The following is an 11,894-nucleotide window of genomic DNA, read 5'->3' as shown; positions in this document are numbered from 1 at the left end:
AGAATCTCGGAGCAAAAACGAAATAATAATAATTGTAGAGTTAAATTCGAGTATTAACTGCGCACTCTTCGCATATTTGTCGGTTCTTTTTAAGGGACTTAATTTTTTTAAATATGTTATCAATGTACAATTAACCAACGCGCGCGCGCACGTGGCTACGTTAAATTCAACAAAAAATATATGATTCACGTTTTACGTCAGCGAATTAATGAAAATAACATGAAATAACATTTGCCTAGTAAATTGCGAACATCATCAATGATAACGTATTTTTCCAACGCGATAATTGATTTCGCCAACTGATTCAGAAATAAACTCCATCACATATTTTAATTCTCGTAATATATCATCCGCAACACACGCAAAACGTCCGTACATGGATTGCACTTACAGATTTATTTACGTAATCAAGTAATATCGAACAACACAAATATTTTTAATAAACGAAGCGTTCGATGATGCGATATCGCGATTACTTAATATTGCACTTGGAGAAACATATTACAGGGTGTTTACTTCAATTTTGTAAAAAGTTTCCTTGAGAATTCCCTGATCTTCCAGATATTTTTATTTAAAATTCCAGATAAAATAAGAAAATTTGTAGATGCGGCTTTTTAAAATAAGTTTCTTTGCTGTATGCGCTTTCTACATATAATGTTTTCTATTCATACGATATCTCAAAGTTATCAAGAGTGAAGTTTGTCTAGCATTTAATATTGATTTATTAATTGTAAAATTAATTTGGACAATAAGTACGATATATCATTATATCTAAACACTAAAAATATATGCAAAAATTTAAGATAAATATATAAAACAAAAAATAATTTAGTATAAATATCTTAAGGAATACTAATTTATTTAAATAAATTATTTATTAAATTATTATTTATTGATTTATTAAATAAATAAAGAGTACTAATTTATTTAAATTATACCTATTAAAAAAAATTGAACAATTTTCTATGAAACTTACATAAGATCTTGATATCTTGAAAAATAGATCTTCAATTTAAAAAATCACATTTTAAAAAAAACTTAAATATTGCAAAGATATGTTAGACATATGTTACGTAAGTTAAATAAGAATAAAATTATCAAAAGAACAATTTTTTTTTAATTTCCTAAATCTCAATCAAATTCCATGAGAATTCCCTGAAAATATACCAGGTTTTCAAGGTTTTTCCCGGGGGTATACACCCTGTATTATGGTCAACGAGGGGTGTCTAACTCATCAAAAATTTGAACATGTATTGCGAATTACCGAGAATTCTAAATTTAAATATTAAATATTAAATATTATTATTATTTAAATATTAGTACTGTTTAATTTAGTAAGAAAAATGTAATTAGAATGATTATAAAAAGAAATGTTAAGAAAAATAAATTTGTGAGATATTATTGTAAATCATATAGCACCAATGTATTATGCAAAAAATTTAAAATTAATTTTTTTCTTTAATTAATATTGCAAATATTTAGTTGGAACACCTAAATTAAAATATTATATTATAATAAAGATACGTGTTCCCAATTACAAGTTTAAAAAAATGTCTTGTTTTAAACTTCGTGATTAAAAAATTCAGAAAATTTTAAAAATCAACTTAAAAAACCATTTTTAATACAAATTTCTTTTATATAAACTTGAACACACACAAAATACAAATAAAATTAGATTAGATCTGAACAAATTAAATATCAAATATTAATGATTTCATAAATTATAATATTTAGTAAAATATATATTAAAAAAACATCATTTTTACTTTTTAAGACGTTTCAATCTTGTCTGGGTTATTATTGTTTTATGCTTGTAAATCAATGCGAAATAAAGGTTGATTCACACTATACGGCACGTTCCGGCACCGGCGCGACAAATTTTACATATGTTCAGATTGCTTCGGCAATCGTCCGTCGTCCGTCAGTTTTACAGCAGTCAAAATGGATGATGGAAAAAAAAAGTAAAGGAAAAAAATCGAAAATGGATACATCCTATATTAAAACAAAGAAATACAACCCGGTCCCAGGTCTGATCTTAATTAATTCATATTGGCAGACCCGGCACCGACACGTACCGACACGAACCGTCAAAATATTCTTTGCGATAATGTCTCATTTAAAACGCATGTTTTAACGTTTTGTCGCACCGGTGCCGATACATGCCGTTGCCGGAACGTCACGGTCCGTCCTGTATAGTGTGAATCAATCTTATAATGCGTAATTGCAGAAAAAATGTACATGTATTGCGACAGTGAGAGACCTCTCGATGGTCGACGATCGCAATATCGAGCCGACCGAGGAATCGACGTTGGAGACCGGGACATCTAATGTCGCTGCTTTCACTCTCGCGATAACGTGCCGGTTTAATCATTGCCCTCTGCCTTATATAACGTGGCGCCTCGGCCAGACCGAGTTTCAGTCTACGTCGAGTCGAGCCCCCGGTTCCTCTCTCTTTCTCTCTCTCTCTCTCGTCGTCACTACTCTATTTCGAGAACACCGACCACGCGCGCGATGACATCGAAAGACATAATGGACTCGGACTGCATGACGCTGACGAGATTCGTGTTGGCGGAGCAGCGCAAGGTGCCGACGGCGACCGGCGATCTCACACAGCTGTTGAACGGCATCCAGACCGCCGTGAAGGCCGTCAGTTCGGCCGTGAGGAAGGCCGGTATCGCTAACCTGTGAGTAGACGCGGATAAAGTATAAAGTGTCCGAGCGTCGTCCACGTCAGCGAGAAAAACGTAACGCCGCCGCGGAATCGTTCCTCACTTTCTGTACAGTCGAGTGGATAAAAGCAGACCCGTCTCGAGAGAATTGCCTTATAAATTAGATACTTTTTAACTTGTAAGGTATTAGACGCGAGAGAGACGGAGAGAGATACTTTATAATTTATCTAATAATAATTTCTGTCTTTTGTAAATTTGTTTTCAATTATACAGGGTGTTAAAAAATTAGGCTAAATTTTTAATTATTAATTTAAAAGCACTATTACGTTTTTAATTTTCTATACATGATAATGAAATAGGAGTTTGTGACTAACATAACCAAACATACCAGGTATCCCATTTTAAAGGACCCACTCAAATATCTCATTGTCAGAAACACTGCGTTAAATCGAAAAATGTTTCCTACAAAAGTTGTAGGGTTTCGAGGGGGACATAACATAGTAATATTCATATGACCTTGGGTGGCGTCTCCAAGGTCAAATGAAGATGAAAATGAATTTTGAAAAGAAGAAAAAATATTAGGAAAATAAAAAAATGTTTCAGATAAAAGTTGTTCAAATTAATTAGTAGAAAAAGATGTTATAATAAAAAATATGGGTTTCCATTTAAAAAATTCATTCTCACCTTCACTTGACCTTGGAGGCGCCGCTCAAGGGCATATGAATATTACTATGTTATGTCCTCCTCGAAACCCTACAACTTTTGTAGGAAACATTTTTCGATTTAACGCAGTGTTTCTGAGATATTTGAGTGGGTCCTTTAAAATGGGACACCCGGTATAAGTGGAAACATTAAATTCTATTTTAATTTTGAACAAAAACGCGGAACAAATACATAAAAGTAATTCACTCTTTTACAGTAAATGCTCAAAAATTCCTCCATTAAGGCTCCTGGGTGATCACCGCGGCCATATTGGATTGTGACGTCAGAGGCGAGAAAGCACACGCTGAAAATTCTTAGATGCCATTTTTTAATGAAAAGATATTTCGATTAAACAGCACTTCAGATGGCTTTAGCATAAACTCTTAAAAAACCCCGAAAACTATCCTTTTCCCTTTATAATCAATCAACATCTGTAAAATGATCGAGATATCAGACTTTGACATGCGGAATGACTGCGCATGTGCAAAGACCAGACGGACTGGGCTTCATAATATTACATTTTACAGCTGTTGATTGATTATAAAGGGGAAAGGATAGTTTTCGGGGTTTTTTAAGAGTGTGCTAAAGCCATCTGAAGTGCTGTTTCATCGAAATATTTTTTTATTTCGAAATGGCATCTAAGAAATTTTAGCGTGTGTTTTCTCGCCTCTGACGTCACGATTTCGACATGAACAAGGAGCCAGGAGCCTTAATTTTAATACAAAGGTGACAAACTGAAAAGTCACAAACTCATATCTGATCTCATGTAGTATTAGAACTAAACGAAAATTATTATTAACAAAAAAATGTTTATTTTCAAGTCCTCTTTCTCCCTTCAAAATTTGTCGGTCTAATTTTTTAACACCTTGTATACTGTTCTTTTTTATGTAAAATAAAAAGCTCTGATATATAAATACAAATTCGGGTTAGAGAAGCGGGCTAATAAAAGCTAGACGCAAACATGTTTTTGAAATCTTTTTTATTTCATTTGAACGTTTCGGTCCTTCCTTTCGATCATCTTTAGCAGATTAATTAATAAAAAATTCATGTATCTTCTATATCCCCGTCTTATCTTTGGTAAGTCCTCAAAGCGGTCGAAGTCGAAATGAATAAGGAGTTAAACGCGATGACCTCAGCGATATACAAAACAGTACACAGTAAACGAGTAGTGTTTTGTATATCCACTACCAAAGAGATTACCAAGCCACATACATTTTTTTCTTAATCGATCTGCTGAAGATATGATCCAAGGAGAAAGGAGCACAACATTTAAATTAAATAATAAACCAGAACAAGATTTTAAAAACAATTTCTATTAGCCCGTTTCTTGCCTAAATTTGTGTTCCTTTTTAAATTATACATATAATTATAAATTATATAAATTCAAATAGTTGGTCGAGCTACTTTCTAAGTTGAAAAATCATTCTGCAACTGATATACGAGGAACAAAATTTTTTCTTATACCGTAGATTGGTATATGCGTATGCGATTTTATATTTTTTACTTGATGCGAGACGGTCTCACAATTTAACACACGGTAGAGCAAACTCGACTAATGCCTTGCATAGTGCATGTGCCAAGTCTCCATTGCGTCGTCAACTGGGGCTAACGTTCGCTCGAGCCGACGCGCGTTACTAGTTTATTCAAATGTATTCGGCAGCCGCGTGTAATTTCACGCATTTACTGTCGTGCTCAAGCTGCCGATACACGCCAGTAAACATTAGTCTCTACGCCGTGACAATTCTGCATTGCCCCTCTTGCATATAAATACATATATAAATGATTTATTATCGCATCAACATGAATAAAACAATTCCATAACCGGTCTAGGCTTTTGCATCCCAGGGGCAAGCTCTCAATTATCGATAATCTGACTTTGCCTCAAGTTAAGATTGGAAAGTGATAATTAAATCCTTGACATGTCCATCATTCCTCGATCATTCTTATCCCTCAACTATATTCTTTCGCGATATCTCTGTCATAATTATTTCGATCGATTTTTGTTAATTTAATATTTCTTTTAGATAAAGAAATTATATTTAATTTGCTTATACACCCTACCTAAAGATTATTGTATAAAGGATATTCCAATGTTACATTTACCCGATTGTCACAACTAATCCGATTGACCGCACAATGTTCCCGTTGGAGAATACTAATCAGCTGTTAAACGCGCGGGGCGCATTTCGATTCGTCCAGGTACGGGATCACCGGCAACACCAACGTACAGGGCGAGGAGGTGAAGAAACTGGACGTTCTGAGCAACGAGCTCTTCATCAACATGCTAACGTCCTCCTTCGCCACGTGCGTGCTCGTGAGCGAGGAGAACAGGCAGGCCGTCGAGGTGGAGACGGAGAAGCACGGCAAGTATATCGTCTGCTTCGACCCGCTCGACGGCTCGTCCAACATCGACTGCCTCGTCTCGGTGGGCTCCATCTTCGGAATTTACAAGAAGTCCGAACAATCCGGGGATACCGCGATGACGCAAGCCGACGCCCTGCAACCGGGACGAAACTTGGTCGCGGCGGGATACGCTCTCTACGGCTCGGCAACCATGATAGTGCTCTCGATCGGCCGCGGCGTTAATGGGTTCACGTACGATCCGGCCATCGGGGAGTTTATACTGACCGAGAGGAACATGCGTATGCCTGACAGAGGAAATATATATAGGTAGGGGAAAAAAGCAAGTACACACACTCTGAATTTTCTCTTAGAATTTACCCTGAAAATCATGGTAATCGTGGGACAATATGTGGTATGGAAAGAATTTTATGAGAATTTCTCTGATTAATATATGTATTTATCGCAATGAAATATAAAATATGTTTGAGTAATTTTAACTATGCAGTTTAGGAAAAATTAATCAAACATATTTTGTATTTTAATGTGGTAGATATTATTATTTTTATTGTGATAAATATTAACAGGGTGTCTACTCAAATTTTGTAAAAAATTCCCTCATCTTCCACGGTATTTTCGTTTAAAATTTCAGGTAAAATAAGAAAATTTGTAGATGCAGCTTTTTAAATCCTTTATTGTATGTGCTTTTCATTGTTTTTTTATTCATATACTATTGGAAAGTTATCAAGAGTGCAATTTTTCTAGCATTTAATATTGATTTATTAATTGTAAAATTAATTTGGACAATAATAAAGTGCGATATATCATTATATCTAAACGCTAAAAATTTATGCAAAAATATAAAATGAAAATAGAAAACAAAAAATAATTTATTATAAACGTCTTAAGAAATATTAATTTAAATTGTTATTTATTAAATTATTATTTATTTAATTATTTATTAAATGAATAGGGAATGCTAATTTATTTAATTTTTTATGAAACTTACATAAGATCTTGATACCGAAATAGATCGTCAATAAAAAAAATCACAAAAAATTTAAATAAAAACTTAAATATTGCAAAGATATGTTGGACATTTTGTTTCTTAAATGCTAAATAAGAGTAAAATTATCAAAAGGACATTTTTTTTAATTCCCTGAATCCCAATCAAATTCCATGAAAATTCCCTGATTTTTCAAGGTAAAACAAAATTCCCTAAGAATACCAGGTTTTTCCCGGAAGTATACACCCTGATCAATCAGAGAAATTCTCACAAAATTCTTTCCATACCATATTGTCCCACGATTACCATGATTTTCAGGGTAAATTTTAAGAGAAAATTCTCTCTATCTAGAAATTAAGCCCGCAAGTCGTATGAATTCGCGTTGGAAGAGAGAATGTTGCACATTTTCGAAAAATTACGCAATCAAATATAGTCAGCGTATTTATTGTACATTAGGATGTCTATTAATTTGGCAATTTTTAAAATTCTTATAGGACTCCTTCTAACTTTTTAGAAAAAAAAAAAATTTTAGTCCTAAGTGAAACATAATACGATGAGTCTCAGGGTTCTCGCATCGACTTTGAAAATTCCCATTTAAAATATTGAAAAAACTAAACATTTTTAAATACAAAGATATAATCGTAGGCTCCGATAATTAACAAATAATAACGAAAGCAATGGAAGCCAGCACGGGTAATATTGTGCAATCGAGAAACTTTTTTTAAAAAATCTTTAATTCAAACTCATGTAATCAGCATTACAAACTAAAAATTTTTACATTTTATCTAAATTAAAAGACTATATAACAAGTTAGAAAAGCTCATAATGTTTGACAGCTATTAAAATTTGTAATCGATAAGTTAACAATGTAACTTCAAATAATAAAAGTATAATAAAACAAAAAAAAATTGACAAATTACAAAAATCTTAAAGAATTCTATCTCGGTGTGTGTGTCAATCGATTGTCTATGAGTGAAATTTCAAATGTTATTATGTAAGATGATCATCGGCCTCCAAGTTTAGGTAAAAAGAAACAAAAACTGTAAGCACGATACGGTGCGAAGATTGAAAACGATAAACGATTAAAACTCAATGTATTTTAAATGAGAGTTTTCAAAATTGATGCAGGAACTCTTAGACTAATCGTATTATGTTTTACTTAGGATCAAAATTTTTCTTTCTTTTACCGACTAAAAAGTTAGAGGGGGTCCCATAAGAATTTAAAAAATTGCCAAATACAAACGTATGTACATTCGAATGTGCAAAATTTAAAGCCCGCTTTGGATTATAATTTCCAACAAAATTCCAGAGATGAAAATCCATTTATAATTTTAACGTATTATTCGTGTATTTTGTATATTTTATTTCTCCAAACTATTTGTTTGCATCACAAAAAATTAAAATTCTGTCGCGCGAACTAGAAATCATGTAAAAAATCTGCTCGATTTAGTTTGTTTTATATTTTAAACTTAATATTTTTCTCGCGAACGAATGTCAACAGGTTCGATTACCATCAATCGCCTTGATAAAAAAAAATCGTATAATTATTTACAGTATTAACGAGGGCAACGAGAGCACGTGGGACTCGTCTATCAAGGAATATATACGATCGAGAAAATATTCCACGACCGGAAAACCCTACAGTGCCAGATACGTGGGTTCTATGGTTGCCGATGTACATCGAACGATCAAATACGGCGGCATCTTTCTGTATCCAGCGAGCAAAAGCAATCCCAACGGCAAGGTATTAATCTCGCGATAATAATTTCCAAACGTTATTATAAATTAGCGCTTTCGTAAACGCTTTCGTAATACTTGGGGAAAACAGATCGGAGAGGAAAACAGATATAAAAGCGACCAGGGTTGGCAAAATTCCACATTTTTTGGATATAGTCCATGCCAGTGGTAAAAACCGGTATTTTCCGGAAAAAAAACCGGCAAAAATTGGTACTTTCTAATAAAAACAATAAAATAAATTTAAAAATTTTTTATATCTTTTAAGTTTAAAAAAATGTATTTTATATATTAATTTGAATTAAGGCTCCTGGATGCTCACCGCGGCCATATTGGATTGTGACGTCAGAGGCGAGAAAGCACACGCTGAAAATTCTTAGATGCCATTTTTTAATGAAAAGATATTTCGATTAAACAGCACTTCAGATGGCTTTAGCACACTCTTAAAAACCCCCGAAAACTATCCTTTTCCCTTTATAATCAATCAACATCTGTAAAATGATCGAGATGTCAGACTTTGACACGCGGAATGACTGCGCATGTGCAAAGACCAGACGGACTGGGCCTCATAATATTACATTTTACAGCTATTGATTGATTATAAAGGGGAAAGGATAGTTTTCGGGGTTTTTTAAGAGTGTGCTAAAGCCATCTGAAGTGCTGTTTCATCGAAATATTTTTTTATTTCGAAATGGCATCTAAGAAATTTTAGCGTGTGTTTTCTCGCCTCTGACGTCACGATTTCGACATGGTCGGAAAGGAGATTTTATATTTCTCTTATTTTTTTAATCATAGTGATTAATATGGTTTATTAATTAAAGCAAACGCATATTGTTTCATAAAATTATATAAATATATTTTAATGTAATCATTTTTATCGTTTTCGCCAGTTTATTCCATTGGATAAAAAAGTCCGAGACATTACGCAGGATACAGCTGTCTTCTCGTTGCATTTATCTCGTTTCGTATTTTTTCTCCACTCTCTGTATATCCATTTTCGCCCCGATTATTACCAAACACACCATCCGCGATCTCGCGTTTATCGGATATACTTATCATCACGGGCGACTTGAGTAACGAAGCTCGTTATATAGCTCGTTGTATAACAACTTTGCTTCGTAACAGATGTTTACGTTGGTCCGATAAGCGCGTATATAGGAGGAGTATCGGACTTTGGAAATTATTTTATCTATAGACGCGGGCAGATATCCGGTTTCACATGCAGCTTCGGATCGATGTATAGTGGTAATCTCTCGATTTTTGTGTAAATATGTGAAAAATTATTGGACTTTACGCGTTATGTATCCATTTCTGTACGCGATCTCGTAACTTTTTATCGAAATATCGTATAATAATTTAAAAGGGAACATGCGTGCGTTTATCAATAATTAACTTTTCCGCGTTTATTACATCACCCCGCGTGCATATATTATAATATATATTTTAAATTATACTCTCTCTCTATCCCTGCATTTAGATATGTATATTCACAACAAATTTAATCGACGCGATAATTATTATGCAATTGATACTAATGCGATTTCGTATAATTTCAGCTACGACTTTTATACGAATGCATACCGATGGCTTTCATAGCAAAGGAAGCAGGTGGTCTCGCAACGAACGGCAACATCGATATTCTGGACATTGTTCCGGAAAGCATTCATCAGAGATCTCCAATTTTCTTGGGTTCCAAGGACGATGTTAACGACGTGATGGCGTATATAAAAAATAAAAACGACCGATGAAAGCCGGAAAGCTCGACCAACGGATATATTCGATGCGAATACTTAAACGAGTTTTGTATTTTGTACTTATTTTAATACCTCGAATTGTTATTTTGCAATAAATTTATTTTTCATTAAATTCCGTTCTCTATCTACACGTTCAACATCGTCGCATCGAGAACCGGTCGCGCAATTTAAATACTCGAATAATTTATTATCGCTACAAAGTACTGGGTAAATAATTGATAATTATTAATTAATTGAGATTAAAGTTGGAGAAAGCGCGCGAACGCGTAATAAATTTCACGCCGTCAAGCGCTTTTGCAGGTCATTACGAATAATTACGGGCGATTGTTGACACAAATCCGGTGAATCCGAAAATTCATCGCGTTTTCGTAGAAACGCTAAAAATTGCGCGCTAGAGCGTTAACGCGGCGAATTATTAAATTTATTTAGAGCATCGATATAAATAAATATAATAAATACATCATCTAGATACTTTTTAAACGTATTTATAATACATATTCTTCGTAAAAGCGCACATATTGCAATTAAAAAATCATGAAAAAGAAATATCGGCCAGGAGTAATAGAACGATTTCGTAAATACTTGATCAAAGGACTCAATTTATTTCGATATCGCTATACAGGGTGTCTGGTAATTAACAGATCAACGCTTATCAAGGGTGGATTCCTGGGATCATTTGGAGACGATTTTTTCTCAGCGAAAATGTCGAGGGAGGCCATTATTTTTGTATGTTCCCAATTTTTGCCATCATGTATCTTTGTAACTAACAAGGGACATGTCACAACTGTCTGGAACCGATTTGATTCTTCTTCAAATATGTTGTTAAATACACAAATCTAAAAGACACGTATTTTTTTATATTTGCGGATATTGAGTTTTAAGGGGTGAAACACCCCTTTAAAGAAAAACGGTATTTTTCTTTAGGATCGAATGTCTGGTAAACTATAAAAGGTAGGAAAAAAAGATGTACAACAAATTTTAATGGCTTGAAGAGTACTTTAAAGTTATATGAACAAAATTTTTTTATTTTGAAAAAAAAATTAAGTGGTGGGGTATTTAAAAAAAAATAAAAAAATTTTGTTCATATAACTTTAAAGTACTCTTCAAGCCATTAAAATTTGTTGTACGTCTTTTTTTTCTACCTCTTATAGTTTATCAGATATTCGATCCTAAAGAAAAATACCGTTTTTCTTTAAAGGGGTGTTTTACCCCTTAAAACTCAATATCCGCACATATAAAAAAATACGTGTCTTTTAGATTTGTGTATTTAACAACATATTTGAAGAAGAATCAAATCGGTTCCGGACAGTTGTGACATGTCCCTTGTAAGCCTTAAATAAAAATTCTATTAAAGTGAACTCTACACAGAGAAAATTTTCTCTTAGAATTTACCCTGAAAATCATGGTAATCGTTGGGACAATATGGTATGGAAAGAATTTTACGAGAATTTCTCTGATTAATATTTATCACAATAAAATATAAACGATGTTTGATTAATTTTACTAAAAGTATAGTAAAATTTATTAAAAGGATGGTAAAATTAATTAAACTTACTATTAAAATTCTTTCCATACCATATATTGTCTCACAATTACCATGATTTTCAGGGTAAATTCTAAGAGAAAATTCTCTCTGTGTACTAGAAATCAATTAAAGAATGTGATTTTGTTAATATTTTATCTCCGCAA

General features: G+C 33.2%; 1 protein-coding gene across 1 annotated transcript; it reads left to right on the top strand.

The window, feature by feature from the left end:
* Positions 1-2,401: 2,401 nt before the first annotated feature.
* Positions 2,402-10,317, top strand: Fbp (fructose-1,6-bisphosphatase). The gene is made up of 4 exons (XM_083055389.1): positions 2,402-2,684; positions 5,571-6,041; positions 8,272-8,461; positions 10,008-10,317. Exons 1-4 carry the CDS (start codon positions 2,512-2,514, stop codon positions 10,197-10,199), a joined length of 1,026 nt encoding a protein of 341 aa, XP_082911515.1. The 5' UTR covers positions 2,402-2,511; the 3' UTR covers positions 10,200-10,317.
* The last annotated feature ends 1,577 nt before the right edge of the window (positions 10,318-11,894 follow it).

This window comes from Prenolepis imparis, unplaced genomic scaffold (assembly GCF_030444845.1).
Source record: "Prenolepis imparis isolate NDT839.2.m4 unplaced genomic scaffold, iyPreImpa1.0 SCAF_15, whole genome shotgun sequence".
In the NCBI taxonomy this organism is placed as follows: domain Eukaryota; kingdom Metazoa; phylum Arthropoda; class Insecta; order Hymenoptera; family Formicidae; genus Prenolepis; species Prenolepis imparis.
Note: the sequence above shows the minus strand (reverse complement) of the source record. Positions and strands in the feature narration are given on the sequence as shown.